This window comes from Agelaius phoeniceus, chromosome Z (assembly GCF_051311805.1).
Source record: "Agelaius phoeniceus isolate bAgePho1 chromosome Z, bAgePho1.hap1, whole genome shotgun sequence".
Taxonomy (NCBI): Eukaryota; Metazoa; Chordata; class Aves; order Passeriformes; family Icteridae; genus Agelaius; species Agelaius phoeniceus.
In genome coordinates, this window is record NC_135303.1 from 91,649,054 (window position 1) to 91,665,492 (window position 16,439).

Genomic DNA, 16,439 nt, shown 5'->3' on the forward strand with positions numbered 1-16,439 from the left:
GAATGTCCTCTCCAGGCTGGGCCAGGAGGAAGGTCCTCATGGCTCAAACACCTCCCTTTTTCCTCCTAAGGACGTGTCCTGCTGCTTTGCACCCTAGAGAGAGAGACAGGGCTCCAGAAGCAATGATTTATGAACAGATTTTCTTGTTGGTACCTGTAGAGATGTGAATGCCTGGGAAGGGCTCATTGACAGGAGCACTGGCCCTTACTGCCTCCGGGAAACCCCTTCTCAGCCACAGAAAAAGACAAAACAGCAATCCTTATTAAAGGAAAAAAAAAAAAATTGAAATGAATGGCAGTTGCTCTGAAACAGAGCTGATATTCAGGCCATGTAGGGTATGATTATCCTGAGTCAGCTTTATATAGTTAGCACAGCTTCCTTGCTGCGGAATTCATTATCTGGAAGGTCTTTTGCACTGGCAGCTGTAACCACAGATCTCGGCTCTTGGCAGAGTTGTAGGAATTCAGCCAGGGAGCAAAGTCTGCCCTGGGGGGGAAAAAAGCTCACATGGCAGAAAACATCACCCAGATCCCACTGCTTGAGACCTGGCTGGGTGAATGCAGATGCTCCCCAAACTCCCCAAGGAACATCCTACTGTGCCTGCTGTTTTTTGATGTGGTGCCCTCTGGAGATGTCCATATGTGTGTATGGACATGCAGAGCTTGAAGTTCCCAGAAGTGGGAAAAAACTGGGATCTCAAAGCTCAATTTTCTTAAATAAAAGTGTCTCAATTAGCTTAACCTCTATGCCTATCTAAAAGTGGAGCCTATCAGTGGAGTAGGTCAGTGGGTATTCTCAGCACTGTCAAGGCATAGCACTGGAAGCAGAAACATCTGAGCTGGTAAAGGAAAGTTTATATCTCTGCTGGTTGTAGCTTTTAATCATAAATAACCAATAAATGCATTCATTTAATTAACAGTTTTATGTGCACTTTAAAAAAAAAAGCAACATTACTTTTACAAAATGTTAACCCAGGAAGAACATCTTGCTACTAAAAATCTCCCAATACAAAAGGCAGTGTATTAAAAAGGCAATATAAAACAGTATAATGAGAAAAAAAAATGCATACAGAAGGGACCAAAACCCTCCTCAGTACCTAGGAAAAAGATCCCTACAGATTAACCCATCCCCTCGGTTTTCATCCAGCCACTTCCCACAGGGAAATATGGTGGTGACGCCAGTGGCCGAGTTGGTGATCTCCACCCTCTCCACCAGCCAGCCCGGAGCCAGCCCGCTGTTGTCGTGCTCAATCTTCACCTTCTTCAGCTCCCCCATGTCCAGCGTTTCCAGGTAAAACCTGTTGGTTTTGCCTCGCTCAAAGAGGTTCCTGAACTTCTGCCTCAGTGCGCGCCGCCCCGAGTCGCCGTTCAGGCCGTAGATGGTGATGAACACGTTGGCGTCGGTGCCCGCGCCCTTCTCGAAGCCCGTGACCACGATGGTCTCGTATTTCACTGGCACCAGGCTCCGGGCTTTGCTGGCAAAGCTCTCGGTGACCTTGGCACACTCGAAGACTTTGTAGTCTCGCCGCTTGTAGCGCAGAGGGATCTTCGTGTTGCACCTGAAGTAGTACCTGGTGTGGGGAATAAGAGGCAGGTTAGTGGCACGGATGGCCGCTCTGTGGGGCAAATGTGAGAGAATTGTGGGATTGTTTGTGTTGGAAAAGCCTTCTAGGATCATCGAGTCAAAGTGCTACCCAACCCCGGCACTGCCCCGTGTTCCCAAAGTGCCACATCCACACGGCCTTTAAACCCCTCCAGGGACGGCGACTCCACCACTGCCCTGGGCAGCTGTGCCAGGGCTGGACAGCTCCTTGGATGAAGAAATTTTCCATAATAGCCAATCTATCCTTCCCCTGGCACGTTTGGGGCCGTTCCCTCTCCTCCTGTCCCTGTTCCCTGGGAGCACAGCCCGACCCCTCCGGCTGTCCCCTCCTGTCAGGAGCTGTGCAGAGCCACAAGGGCCCCCCTGAGCCTCCTTTGCTCCAGGCTCAGCCCCTGCCCAGCTCCCTCAGCCTCTCCTGGGGCTCCAGCCCCTTCCCAGCTCCGTTCCCTGCCCTGCACACGCTCCAGCCCCTCAGGGTCTCTCTTGTCCTGAGGGCCCAGAGCTGTCCCCAGCACTGGAGGTGCCTCAGCAGGGCCGGCACAGGGGACAGGCCCTGTCCACCTCTACCACGTTGTTGGTACAAACATGGAGCCAGCAAGTTAGGGAGTGTGAATTCTTCTAAACTGCCCCATATTAATGTTGTTTTCAGCATTTTCCCCTCCATGTACCAGAACTTGAATATTTCTCTAGAAAGAGAGCCACGATGGAACTTTGCAACTGGAAAAATCTGACCTCTCCCCACACAGCTGCAGACACACTGCACGTGGGAAGGATCTCTGTGGCTCTTGTCACCTCTTCAGCCTGTGCAATGTCATGACCAGTTCCAGACCCACCAAGGCAGGACAAGCAGTCAGGCCCAGAGCTAAAGCAGGAAAAAGGCATAAAAAAAAAGGAACGGGAAAGATGGAAGAGGTTTAAATCTCCCCTGTCCTTTCTAGATCACCCGTCTCAACCTCAGCAGGGAACAAAAAAAATGGAAACAGTGGAATGAGAGGTACCAGATGCCAACAGCCCCTGTCCCTGCAGTGCTGTCTCTGGTGATGTGCAGGTAACACTGAGCACATCCATAAATTGCCTCTTAGCTGGCACTCAGCCAGGGGCTGGAGCACTCTGCTTTTAATGATGTATTTAATTTCCAGTGATGCAGATCAGTTCCAAATGAGCTTCTGCCCCTTCCCCCACCTTCACTGAAATGCAGCAGGTCCTCCTGCATGGAGCGTGGCTGGATTGGAGTGCGCGTGTAAAATAAACACCTGCAGGAAGGATCACTGTGAATCCAGCTGTATGGTGTTTCTTAAGCACTTCCTATACTCTTGGCATCTTCTGCAGACAAAGTGAAGTGCTTATTCCCTGGGAAGAAGCTTTGTAGATGAGAAATTCCAGGAGGAACAAAATTTTAGGCGCAGGGGCAGAAAAACTGCATGAGAGTGTGATGGAGAGGATGCCCAATGCTGCAGACTGATTTCCTCAGCTGTGTAATATCTCATGGTCTGGAAGTAAAATGGTGCATGCCAATCTTCACAGGGGGCAAAAAGAAAAAAAATACCTTTATAGCCCTGAAATATGCAAGGAAAAATCTTTAAATACTATCTTTTTACGTACTAAGAAAGGAAAAATCCTGGTATAATTCAAAACTATTGCTGCAACAATCTGGTAATTCTTTAAATTTGGTCTTTGGCTTGTCTGGGTAGGTTTTTTGATATCTGGGATAGGTAATACCTGAAGTGAGAACTTGTTCTCATGGTGCAAGCTCTCCAGTTGCTTGTGTGCACTGCAAATGCCACTGCAAAGTGCTGCCTCTGCAGAGCTGGAGCCCTGCTCCAGTGCAAGGACAGACTGCAGGCTTTACCCACACCTTCTGGCTGCCCTCTTTAATTTAAAACAATCTCTAAAAATGAGATTTTACGAGAAAACCTTTGGCCCCCTCACAGCACACTGTCCCAGCAGTTTCAGCATGCTCCCGATGAGTTCAGTGCACTGATCTGATTGCACAGCTGGACTTAGAGGGTTGCAGGCTTTTCCCCACTAGGAGAAAAGACCATGTTTTAGTATGCAATTGACTGAGTTTTCATTCAGCAAATATTATTAAGGCTCTTCAGTTGGCTGATTAATTTGCTAGGAGAGACTCTTAGCTTCTAAAAAAAAAAACCCCACCACTTCAAGGATTTCTTCTTAAACACTCAATTGTCTCAGCTGGAACAAACTCCTTGTAGTTAAATTCTTTAGCAGCAGTGGAAATATCGTGGAGAAGAGAAGAAATCCACAATTAATGTCATGGACTGTTTTACTGAAGTGCAGTTTGTTCTGCAGATGGGTGATCTCCTCTGCTCCTGTGGAATCTGCTCCCCTTCCAAAGATGGGACTCAGATCAAAGAGTGCATGAGCTGACCATGCTCAGGGCTCTTCAGGCATGGTTGAGCTGCACGACTGCAGCCTTTCCAGTGATGTGTGGCCTTCTGGACCAGACCAGGAGGATCTCTTATCCAAACTGGTTGGAATCAGAGGCTCAGCCTTTTTCTTACTCTCATTTCCAGAGTAAGACATACTTAAGACATACTTAAAGACCAGTCTGTGCAGAGTACCCTAGAATTGAATTTCAGCCACTCTGGTTGTTTTCCATGATGTGAGACATCAATTCATCCTGGCTGTGAGACTCACCCCAGCCAACTTGTTTATAAAGTTACCTGCAAACACCCTCTCTAACAACTCAGAAATTGTGCAGGAAAGTCAGACAAGGACGTTCTGCACCTGATACACCAAACTACATAACAGAAAACAAGACTTTCTGTTATTTCCTAAGCCTGAAATGTTTCAGGAGGATGTGTGCAGAGCTGCTCAGCTCCCCCATGTCCTCCCAGGGCAGCTCCTTGCAGGTGAGAAGGCACTTACTTGTTGCAAAGCTCCATCTCTGTCACAGTGATCTCCTGGACATGCCAGAAGACATCAGCTTTTGCAGATGACTTCTTCCCATCCTTTGGGCAGTGACCAACACAGATGGCTGCAATATCACCAACGTTCTTTGAAGAAAACTGGAATGTGTCAGTTGCTCCCCTACAGGAAACAGGGAGCAGTTTCAGCATCCTGGAGGCTGCCAGAGATTTGCCTCATATGGACATTAAGTAATTTGCACATGGCTATGGAAGATCGAAGATAAGCCTTCATTTACAGTCATTTGATTTAACCTACAATCATCCAACACAAAGTATAATTTCCATATTTAAATTTAGTATTTTCTCTGATTAGGGGTGACACTTTAAATTGTTGCCACTAGGACTTTCTAGGATAAACTCGAGCTGTTCCACATACAAAATCAATTTGCCTCATTATAGATAAAGCTAAAGAATGACTAATTTCCCCTCCAGCACTTATTCATTCATTCTTGACAGATACTGTATCTGTTACACATCTACCCACCATAGCTGTTTTAAATTTGCTAGTTGAGCCACCCTTCCTGAAGCTTGAGTTGGAAATAGCTCACAGAAACAATTAAATCACAGAATCTCGGAATGGTTTGGGTTGGAAAGGACCCCAAAGATCATCTAATTCCGAAGCCCTGCCATGGGCAGGCCTGATAGGTTTCTGACAAAGTGTTGGCTGGATTCCTGTTGTGTTCCTTGAGTATCTGTTGGGTTTATTTCCTTGGACTGACCCTTGGTCCCTCCAAGGACAGACTGTGCCTAATGAAGAGGGGTGTCTAACTCCCCCATAGGCACCATCAGCTCAAGAAGTTCCTCCTGATCTTTCATATTTCATGTGGTGTCTCAGTCAGTCATATTGCATTCCACATGTGCCAGAATTTCACCTTCCTTTACCAGAAACAGTGATTTGGTCATCCATCACTTTTCCTCCCTGCAAATGCGCAGAACACCAGCAGTGCGTGTGACTTTGGTGAGAACCCCATCTCAGGAGGGTGTGCCCTGTCCTCAAACAAGCAGAAAACCCTGCTCAGACCTGGAGCACTTTGGTCCCACGTGGGAGAAGGAATATGCCCCCTGTTCCATGGATGTGCCTCCAGCAGGAGGCTGATCCCTGCCTTTCCTCACACCACAGTGATCTCACAGCCTTAGCCCCCGGATCCGTCTGCAAAGTCGAATCTGAGCGGCTCTGACAACATCTAGCCTCCAACTATTATTACTTTCTCTCTGATTCCCACTCCCAGTGAGATGCTGTAAAAGGAACTAAAACCACCTCCAGCTTCCTCCTGCTCCTCCCAGCTCAAAATCCACACGGCCTCCCTGGGGGCTGGCCAGGAGCCTCTTTGTATGTACAGACACAAAAGGACACACACACACACACACACACACACACACACACACACACACACACACACACATATGTAACATCTGCATTTCCTTTTGCCAAATGCCTTTTTCTTGCTGTTTTAAAATCTACTCTGTGGCTGCCCACCAGAAACTCATTTGATATCTTCCCTGTAATCCAAGTAGGAAGGCATCAAGCTTTTTGGAAGCAGCATGGCACAAACACAGCTCCCCTATGGCAAGAAGAAGGGGCATTTGGGGAGGACATGCAATGGGTGGGGGAGTTCCTCTGGCCTGCCATCCTGCTTACTACCTTTCAAACCTCCTTTTCTTGGAAGAGTTTTCCATGAGGAATTCCTTCGAGCGGCCCATCTTCCCTTCCAGGATGATCCAGATGTTTTCCTTTGTATCGGCATCCTCTCTGTCGCTGGTTACTGTGACAATCTCATAGGCTTTAAAGCATAATTAACACACACGTTAAACAGAAAAGGAAGAGCAGATGGCCCGCAAGATCTCTTCATTTGGCTGTCACTTTGCTTAAAAACCCCTTTCCTAATATTTATCACAGCCCACAAGAACAAGCATTTGCAAAATAAGGGTGGAAACACACTGAAATCTGTGGGACTTTTGACTTTTAAGTGGTTTGGGATAGAACACATGAAAAATATGTGTCCTGTTCAATTGGGTAGCAAGAATAGATGGAGTTATTCTTAGAATCATAGAATATTCTGTGTTGGAGGGACCTACAAGGATGATTGAGGTCCCTCTTGAACAATCTGTGTCCAGATCCATGCTGTGCTAAGCACTTCATCTGAAACACAGCCTGAATCCTCCATATTTTCTCTTCTTTCTTTCCCCCCCCTTAATTTGTGGTACTGTTCCTCTCAGAGAGAGGGTGTGCTTGCACCCAACAGGATGTGCTCAGATGCTGTGGTGGCCTGTAAGTACCCAGAATGGTACTCACAAGGCTGATTTTTTTTTCAGGGGCAGAGCACAATCACAGAAGTGATGTGATTATTGTCTCCCCAGGATTCTCCTGAAGAAGAGCACTGCTGCAGGAGTTCTTGAGATGGACTCTGCATGTCCTCAGTGTGGTTAAGTAACTCTTGTTGGCTGAGTCACCCACCACATCAGACAGTAGTGTAATTGCCTTGGCCCCAGTGGGATTACCCAGAGCAGATCCAGGGCCATGGGCTGTTAAGCTCAGCTGTGATATTCAGCTGGGACTCTTAAGCTCATAGCCCAGAACCAGTTAAGGAGGAAGCTGGAGCAATGTTACTTACCAAGCTTTAAGGACTGAACTTATTTTCCACCTCAAAGGCTCAAGCACATTACTTCTAATGAGATCATATCCATGTGTTCTCATGGCTCACTGATGGACTGAACCACTGCAGATGGGCCCCTCTTTGCTTTCAGCCCAGAATGAGAACTTCTTCTTCCTCACAAATCCTGTTTTGTTTCTTTCTTATCCCGGAACTGCACTGCTGAACTGAAGTGTATACACAAAATACCCCTAAAGCCTGCATGGGAGCCTCCAGCTTGCAGGAGATGGGGTCCTACGACCTCTGAGATCCCTCAGGAAGTGGCACAAGAGGCACTCCAAACTCACCAGTCCGTTCCTTCAGTTCCAGGATGTCATTATTGGCACAGGCCAGCTCCCTGATGAGCTGCCCATCATCTTCACCCTTAGCCAGCCAGCGATCGCACTGGAACCGAAATGTCTTGTCCATGGCAGAGTCCATCACATCAATATACTCCAAGTGCCAGCCTGGGGCAATTCCTGGTAAAACAAACAGAAATAATAAAGGTCTGAATGTTTGCACATAGTAGGGGAGGTACCTCTCCTTGGTAGTTGCTATAAATCATGGAATCAAGGAATGGAAGGGAGCGTTGAAGGTCAGCTCTCCTGCCATGGGCAGGGACACCTTCCACTATCCCAGGTTGCTCCAAGCCCTGTCCAGCCTGGCCTTGGGCACTGCCAGGCATGGGGCAGCCACAGCTGCTCTGGGCAATCTGTGCCAAAGCCTCCCCACCCTCATTGTAAAAAATTTTTTCCCTTCTATATCTAATCTAAATCAACTCTCTTCTAGTTTTCAACCACCCCCACTGCCCTGTTGCAGCAGGCCCTGCTAAAACATTTGTCCCCATCCTTTTTATAAGCACTAAGGTTGGGGTTCTCTGCTCTTTGGATTTGAAGTCAGAATGTAAAGCACAACTTCCTCCTTCAGCCCTGCCAGCCAGCACATGGAAGGAAACTTCCCATCCTTGCCAAGGAACAAGGGCAAATTAATGAGTGCTGGGACTGGATGTGAAAACAGGATGGAGTAAAGTGATGGATGCTCCAGCATGGATGACCAAATTACTTTACATTTCCCCTGGGGCCTTCTGAGGAGCCACAACACCTTTTTAGCTTGCTACTTTGTTTGTTCAGTTTGTTTTTTTCCCATTGGAATAGAAAACAGCATTTGAGAATGTTTTCCTCATTTCTTTGTTAAAATCACAGGAACACTCGTTGACCTCAGTGGGGACAGGAGGTTCTGACAGTTCTACTTTCAAGTCCTGCTATTAGTCAGACAAAAAATGTTATGTTCATGATGAGACATATCTGCTCACTTATTATGTACATTCTGGAGAGATTGAACAGCTCTTGCTCTTCCAGGAATTCACTGCCGTGTGCCTCTTTCCTACATTTGCAAAAATTAATCCTCATTATCCCTGAATAGAAAATGATGGTACATTTTTTGAGTTATGTCAACAAGTTGCCCTTCTCCTGTGTACTGTGAGCCTCCACACCATGTGCTGGCAGTTCTTTACCAGCCTCACAGCCATTGCTGTTTTGTGCTTTGGCTTCCTGAACCTTCTCCAAGTTAGGAAATTTAACTGTGTGCTGTGCAGCACAGACCTCAGCCAACACCACCATTCACCCCTTAAATTTCAGGGGCACAGAGCTGCAAAGTCATTGTGCCTGGAAGGTTCATCTGTAGAATATCTTGCTTAGGGCAAACTCAGCTAATGCAGGTTCCTCAGGGCCAGGTGTGGCCAGGTTTTTAATATCTCCAAGGATGGATATTCCACTGCCTCTCTGGATGGCCTGTGCCAGAGTCTGATTACCCATGCAGAGAAAAAAAAGCTTTCTTTTCTTGTTTTAAATGGAATTTCCTGTATTTCAGTTTAAGGCCATTCCTTCTTGTGCTGTCACTGGACACTGGTGAGAAGAGTTTGGTTCCATCTGCTTTAATTTTACAGGGTGCCCAGAGCAGCTGTGGCTGCCCCTGGATCCCTGGAAGTGTCCAAGGCCAGGTTGGACAGGGCTTGGAGCAGCCTGGGACAGTGGAAGGTGTCCCTGCCCATGGCAAGGAGTTGGAACACAATTGTCTTTAAGGTCTCTTTCAACCGAAACCATTCCGTGATTCTACAATTCTGTGAAGTTTTCCAGGGCTCCCACTGTGATTTAACTGGAGCAACTTGCTCTTTGGGGCTGTTTTGGAAATTTATTCTGCGCATGTTGGCAGTGTCAGCTGTTAATCTTTTGGTAGGATCTTTTCCATTTAAGTTCAGTGAACATCTCTGCAGGATATTCAGGGGGGCTGCTCCTGCTTCCATCAAACTTTACATCGTGACAACAGTACAGCATGAAAGAAAGAAAACATGCCTTCCTTCTGCAGTGGGAGATGTCAGTGCCTGCAGACCAGGATGGAATAAATTGTTGATCTCAGCCTGGCTGCCAGCAGCAAACAGGATGGTGGGGTCAGGATCAGTGCTAAGCAGCAGTGCCAGAAAAGAGACTGGGTGAGATGCACGTGCCCTCCTCCCTCTTCTCCAGCCTTGGTGCCAGCAGCCACACTCTCCAAGAAGCTGCAACAAATTCCTGCTCTTTTGTCAGAGGCAGAGATGGGACACACCTGGCTTTCCTGCAGATGTTGGAGCTGAGGACAAAGCCAGCTCCTCCCCACAAAAATGCTTTTATCAGCTCTGGGCTATTTAAAGAGCAAGTGCTGAGCTCTGTCAGTGATCAGCACTGAAAAGCAAATGCCAACAGGGTGTCCCTTGCAGCACAGGGGTACATAAATTAAGGAGCTGATAAGACAGTCCTAGAAAAACGGTACAACTTCCCCTAAACATCCTCCTGTCTCCTTTAAAGAAAAAAACATTTCTCTTCTCTCTCACTAAAATCTGCCGTCTCTCATTTTCATTCCTGATTGTTAGTGACTTAAATTCGATTATGAGACCTGTATTTGTATCCCTAAATACTTTTCATTTCTAGGAGAAATAGCTCACCCCAGGTGAAAGCTGTACTGGATACGTCCATAGCAGCATATCTCCCCACCCTGTCCATGTGCCATTGTGCCAGAAGTGGTGTCACATCAAGGGTTTCATTGCCACAGCATTAAACACCATTTAAAAGCTGAAGGGGAAATGGAGGGGTTGGTTCGTGTCTGAACAATGCACCCTGCTCTACTAGAAAAAAATATTGTTTTTCTTTTATTTCAGACTGGGAAAGTATTTATAAAATTCCTCTTTGCATTGGTATGGAAAGAAAATGGAAAGGCCAGTGATGCACAGAGTTTAAATCTGAGACTTTCCCACTGCTGGGCTGGCTCTGTGTGCTGGGCATCACGTCAGCAGAAGTAGAACAAGTCATGTTTGCAGAACTACTTTCCAGGTCATGAAATCCTGGTTTCAGGCTATTATCTTGTTTACCCCTTGTGTTCCTCTGACTTTTGCAATGGGCTCAGAGACTCTACAGCACCTAAGCAATGATAGGAGAGGAAACTCCTACCCCAGAGTCACCAAATCCACAGCCAAGCTGGGTTATAGAGCAGCATAGGCAAAAGAGGAAGAGGAGACAGAAAGGTCATGTGAATATAGGATGTGAAAGGACTCCCAAATCCTGAGCACTGCCCACACAGCCTGGCTGCAAGGAGAAACTGAAGGATCTCTGCAGCAATGGCCCATCAGCCTTTCCCCTGGACACTGTCCCTGATTCTGATCCACCGAGCCAGAGCTGCTCCATCACTCAGTTTTGGATGATTGCAGAAAAAGCCAGAGCAGACCTGACTGTGTCCTGTTGGCACTTCAAGCAGCAGTACCAGGAAAACAAGTGCTCAGGAAAACAGCAGCTGCACAAATTTCTGCTGTGAGCCCAGTACAAACCAGGACCACTACACTTGCCTCCATTAATGCTTTGGGGCAGAAGGGAAGAAATAGCACACATCTGAGTAGTTCCTGCCCCATTATTCATCCCTTGGTCTTTAAAATAATTTGGCGAGCACTGTGCCTTTGTGAAAGGTCCCCTACCACCAAAACAAGTGTTCAACATTTGTAACAAAAGGTGTTTCACCCCAGGCCTCATTTTGCTGCCATTGAAATCCCCAGCAACAAACCTGCCTTAATAAAACCCAAGGCAGTGCCACATAGGCTCCTTAATGGTCTGCAGCTGGAAGTGACATTTTCAATAGCATGCAAAACATTTCAAATGTAATTAGAGGAAGAGAAGAGCTTTGGGGAAAAAAGAATCACTTTGCTTGCTTGACTCTGTATAATTTAGTGTGATCTAGGGAAATGTATTCTGTTCCCCAAATGTCCTTATCCACAAGAACAGTTATTTATCTCATTTATCCTCTTTCTTAAAAGGATCCAAGCTGGCCACTGGGGGATTCTGGGCTGGGACCACCTGAAAGGCCCTGACAGGACCTTCTTTCCTTTTCCCCAGGTGTTGCTGGAAGTCTGTGCTTTCCTGACATTGGACAGGTTGGATTGTAAGCTCCTTGTCACCCATTTCTGCAGTGATTAGCACAATTGAGGCTGACTGTAGAAGCACAGATGAAACACAGATAATGACATTACTGCTTCATTTAGCTAAAACCCCAGCCTGCAGCACCAGAAGCTTCTTTTGCCTCTCTCAGGAACAGCCATGACTTGCCTGCACTCACCCCTAGAATATTAAAGCATTCTGACACCTGCAGAAACATGGGAGGATGGGAGGAAAAAAGGGGGTGAAACAAGTGTGGTGGGTTCACTGCTCAGCAGGCACCTGGTCCCTGAGCTTGCTTTAGTGAATATTAACTATTCCTGGCAAACAAAGACCTGGTGGGATCTGCTGTCAGAGCCACATCCATGCTTGGATACACACACATCCATGGAAGTCTCCACTTTTTTCAGCCATATTAATTGACTATCTTCTCTATCCCTTAGCTTTCTGTAGCAACATCTCTTCAGGTTTGGTTTTGGAAGCAGCTGATGTCTGATCAAGGATAATCGTAGTCATAACTGGTGCTTATGTTTCCACAGGAGTAAAAAATCCCTCCTGCTAGGGACATTGACTGCTCAAGGGCCAGTGAAGAATTGCTTCTGCCAAGCCATTCACAGCCACCAACCAGCACTCTTCAGCCCCTTAACTGCATTTTTAATTTATTTATTTTTAAAAATTTTCACGTTTTCTGACACATGAAATAACGACCATAGCACAGACAGCTCATCAGCCTTGCATCCTCTGACTTTTTTTTCCCCTGCCTGGTGAGGTGAGCATTCATCCCTAAACCCCACCTCACGAGGCATCACCCACAAATGGTGGGAGTTTTGATAGCAGCTTCAAACCACTAGAAATGGAGCATTAATTGTGAGGTGTTAAAATCATAGCATCTAGATGTGCACCAGTACGTCTCAAAACACTCTAGGAAGGTGAATAATTTTTATTGCTAATTTACATAATTGAAAACGAGGTACAGGGATGCGATTTACGCAAGGTCATTCAGCAAGCCAGTGGCAGAATAAAAATAGATCCATTTTGTATATCCTTCCTTTAGGCTCATGTTGGTTCACACCACAACATTTCTCATCAGGGCAGACAGGCAATGCAAAAAAACCTCTCACAGTCTTTGAGAAAGCAGAAGATTAACACTTGGGATAGTTTTAGAAAGTAGGTGCCCTGCGCCCCCTCTCCTCTGTTGTCTCTGCAACTTGTTCAGAGCTCAGGATTTGACTCAGGTCAAAACTACCCATAAATTACCCTCAGACACACCCCACTCCTCCAGCCCTCTCATCTTACAGATGAACTACTCCTGTGCAAAAACACTTAACAACTCAGACTGGAGATGGAACAATTTCTCAGATTATGTTCTTGTGATTGAAGGAAATTTTGTATTTTATAGAGGGATACTTGAAGCAAAAGCTTTTAAAAGGGATGCAGGATAATTTGTCCCCAAGAGGAGCAAAAGAGGCATGTAGAAAAGAGAAGCTTTTACGGAAATGATAATTCTAAGGATACATCTGTCCTTTTGGGCTCCTTCTGAAAGGTTCTGCAATTCACGAGATTGGAAAGGAATGAATGCACAAGGTCAACACCAAAGTCTTTGTGTTCTCTGTGGGTCTGCAATTTGAATTCCTTACATGGTTTTTCTGCTTCATGTCACTTCTGGACTGTGATACCTTGGCAATATCTCTTGGTTAAGCTGTAACACCTGTAGCACAGCTTTCACAGAATCATGGCATGGTTTGGGATGGATGGGAGATTAAAACTCGTCCCATTCCACCCCTGCTATGGGCAGGGACACCTTCCACCATCTAAGGCTGCTCCAGGCCCAGCCTGGCTTTTGACATTTCCAGGGGTGAGGCAGCCACAGTTCCTCTGTGCCAGGGCCTCATAATCCTCACAGGGTGAAATCCTTATCTTTGTGACAACACCTTCGGGTGAAAAACCTGGCCTTGAAAAGAGAGGAAGGTGCAAGGCATATGAGAGGGGGCTCTGTGGGTCAGTGCTGGGATCTCCCAAGGTGCTGAGGCCAAATTTGGACAATTTGAAGGACTAATCAGCCATGGCACATGCTGCAAGTCTGCAGATTGCACGCCCACTTGAGCCCGGTCTGAGTTGTAGAGTTGTTCCATGCACACAAAAGATGTGCAGGAGTTGGCATTGTCCTCCTCTGTACTGAGCCACCAGCAAAACTGAGAGTGTGATGGACTCTCCTCTCCTTGGGCAGTTTTACACATCTATTTCTCGTCCTCTCACTTTTTGTTTAAAGCAGAAACTCTTCAACAAATCTGCCCTGAGGATCAGCAGAGTTTATGAGGCAACAGTCCAGAGCTGAGAGGGAGGGCTTAGAAAAGCCCTTCTCGGGCCTGACAGCTGAGTAAATCCTTACAAAGGGCTAAAAAAAGACAGTTCTTTAGGTTTTTTAAAAAAATAATTTATGGCCTACAAGTGCCCCAAAGGCTTGGAATCATATCCATGAACTGCAGAACCAGACCTCTGGAATGGCTGTGTGCTGTGAGTTCAAGGCCTGGGCAATTTAACATCTGAGTCAAGACACTGCTCCTGGAAAAGGTAATTCCTTCAAAGAAAGGAAAGGAAAACCAAGGGTATATAAACTGTTTTGACTTGAGTCCAACTCAAAAAGGGAATAAGATACTTTGTCTTTTGGAAGAGCCACCCAAAAGGAGTCACTGGGGCAGCTGGGCTATTTAAAACTGCTGGACAATGTCAGAGCAGTTGGTGAATTGAGAGAAAGGCCCTGTTAAGGCAAACAAGAAGTTTGGCTCCATAACCTTGGTATTTATTGTTGTCTTTGCTCCCACAACACAGAAAAGTCTGGTTTATCCATAATTAGACTCTTCCTGGCTCTCCTTGGTTGATGGCAACAGAGATAATCAAGAATCTGAAATTAATTACTTTAGACAGACTGCTTATCACCTGGGTTCAAATCTACTCAGGCAGATGAGGGAGCTAAGTCCAGATTTCCCATACTTCCTTGTTCCATGGAGAAAAAGGCATCCAAAACAGCCAAAAACAAACAAAAAAACCTACCAACCAACCAAACAAACACACACACACACAAAAACACATAAAAAAGGAGGGAAACCAGCCTTTTTCTATGTAAATAGTTCTGTTACTGAGATACTGAGAAACTTTCAGTCATTTTTCCAGAGTGGTGATTTAGTCCATATAGCAGACTAAAAAAAAAAAAAATTAAAAAAATTTGAGGCCTACATTTAGAAAGCCAGCATTTCTACAGACCTACAGATACCGATCTTGCATAAATGTAGAAGTAAATGAACTGAGATATGAGAAAATACATAGTGCCTATCTGAGATCAGGAGATGGGGAGTCTGGAAGTGATTAAATTTGCTCAGGGAGTCTAAATATATTAGATTGAACATCAGTATCTCAAGGTAAACAGGGGCAAGATAAAAAGACATGGAGCAAAATTAAAACTAAATTTCATTCATATCACTTTGTTGTTACCAGAATCTCACTGGTGAGCTCTAAACATCTAAAAAAATCAGGAACAAGTTCCTTGAAATTGCAGTTGTGAAGTCTTTAAACTGCCTGTTTTCAAATGAGCAACAACTTCCTCCCTAATCATTTTTACTGAAGTTAGAGAAATTAGATGGGGGCTTCATTCCTCCTTTATGTCTCATACAGAGATGTCACTCAGCAGTTTTTGTGGGGAAAATGGCATTTAAAAGCATTAAAGTGGGACCATAAAACAGGCGTGCTTTTCCAGAGGATGAAAACATGGTGTTTGCAATTTAAAGACCTCCTGATAGGCTTGCCATGGCAATTACTGTCTCTTCAACTCTGAACACCCCACTGCAGTCAAATTTCAGTGAAAGGATAAACAAAAGATGAGAACTGGGAGCAAAGCCACTGCAGCAAGGCTGCACCAAGGGAGAAGCTGAGCTGTGCATGGCACAGTGAACACAACGGGCAAGGCATTTAAATGTATTTTATCCTGAAATACAGGCGGGCAGTTGGCATCTTGATATGGCAAGGAAAAGGAAGACTTTTGATGGTTAGCATTTCCCCTAACTAACCTTGATGGGGCACCTCATGTGGTGTTGTCATTGACCCCAAATATCAGCACAAGGAGCTGGAGCTGCTGCAGCCAGTGCAGAGGAGGCCACGGAGCTGCTGCCAGGGCTGGAGCCCCTCTGCTCTGGAGCCAGCCTGGCACAGCTGGGGCTGCTCAGCTGCACAAGAGAAGGCTCCAGGGACACCTCAGAGCCCCTGCCAGGGCCTCCAGGGGCTCCAGCAGAGCTGCCCAGGGACTGGGGACAAGGCCTGCAGGGACAGCAGCCAGGCAATGGCTCCCAGTGCCAGAGGGCAGGCACAGATTTTGGGCTCTTGGCAATTAGGAATTGCTGGCTGGGAGGGTGGGCAGGCCCTGGCCCAGGGTGCCCAGAGCAGCTGGGGCTGCCCCTGGATCCCTGGCAGTGTCCAAGGCCAGGCTGGATGGGGCTTGGAGCAGCCTGGGACAGTGGAAGGTGTCCCTGCCCATGGCAGGGGGGGTGGAATGAGATGATCTTTAAGGTCTCTTCCATCCCAAACCATTCTGTGATCCTGTGATTCTGTGATTCTGTGATTCTCTGATTGAGACTGATAATTTTGAAGATCAGGAAAAGACCACCAAGCATGCTCCACATATTCAGGATGCAAGAAGCAATGGGGTGGGCCAGTGTGAGGCCAAGCCTTCCACAGGCCATTGGTAGAGAGCCATTTAGTCCAAAAAAGCCAGAAAAGAGGTAAAGAAAGAATGATCAACATCTGAAGCCTCAGAGTAGCGGTAAATACAAACATAT

At 46.3% G+C, this 16,439-nt stretch overlaps 1 protein-coding gene across 1 annotated transcript in view; it reads right to left on the minus strand.

The window, feature by feature from the left end:
- Positions 1 to 909: 909 nt before the first annotated feature.
- LOXHD1 (lipoxygenase homology PLAT domains 1) overlaps positions 910 to 16,439 on the minus strand; it is a 97,114-nt gene continuing 81,584 nt past the window's right edge. The window contains exons 28-31 of the mRNA XM_077171695.1: positions 7,471 to 7,641; positions 6,175 to 6,313; positions 4,492 to 4,653; positions 910 to 1,570 (exon numbers count right to left, since the gene is read on the minus strand). Coding sequence (XP_077027810.1) covers positions 1,090 to 1,570; positions 4,492 to 4,653; positions 6,175 to 6,313; positions 7,471 to 7,641 — 953 coding nt within the window. The 3' untranslated portion in view covers positions 910 to 1,089. The remainder of the gene's footprint in view (positions 1,571 to 4,491; positions 4,654 to 6,174; positions 6,314 to 7,470; positions 7,642 to 16,439) is intronic.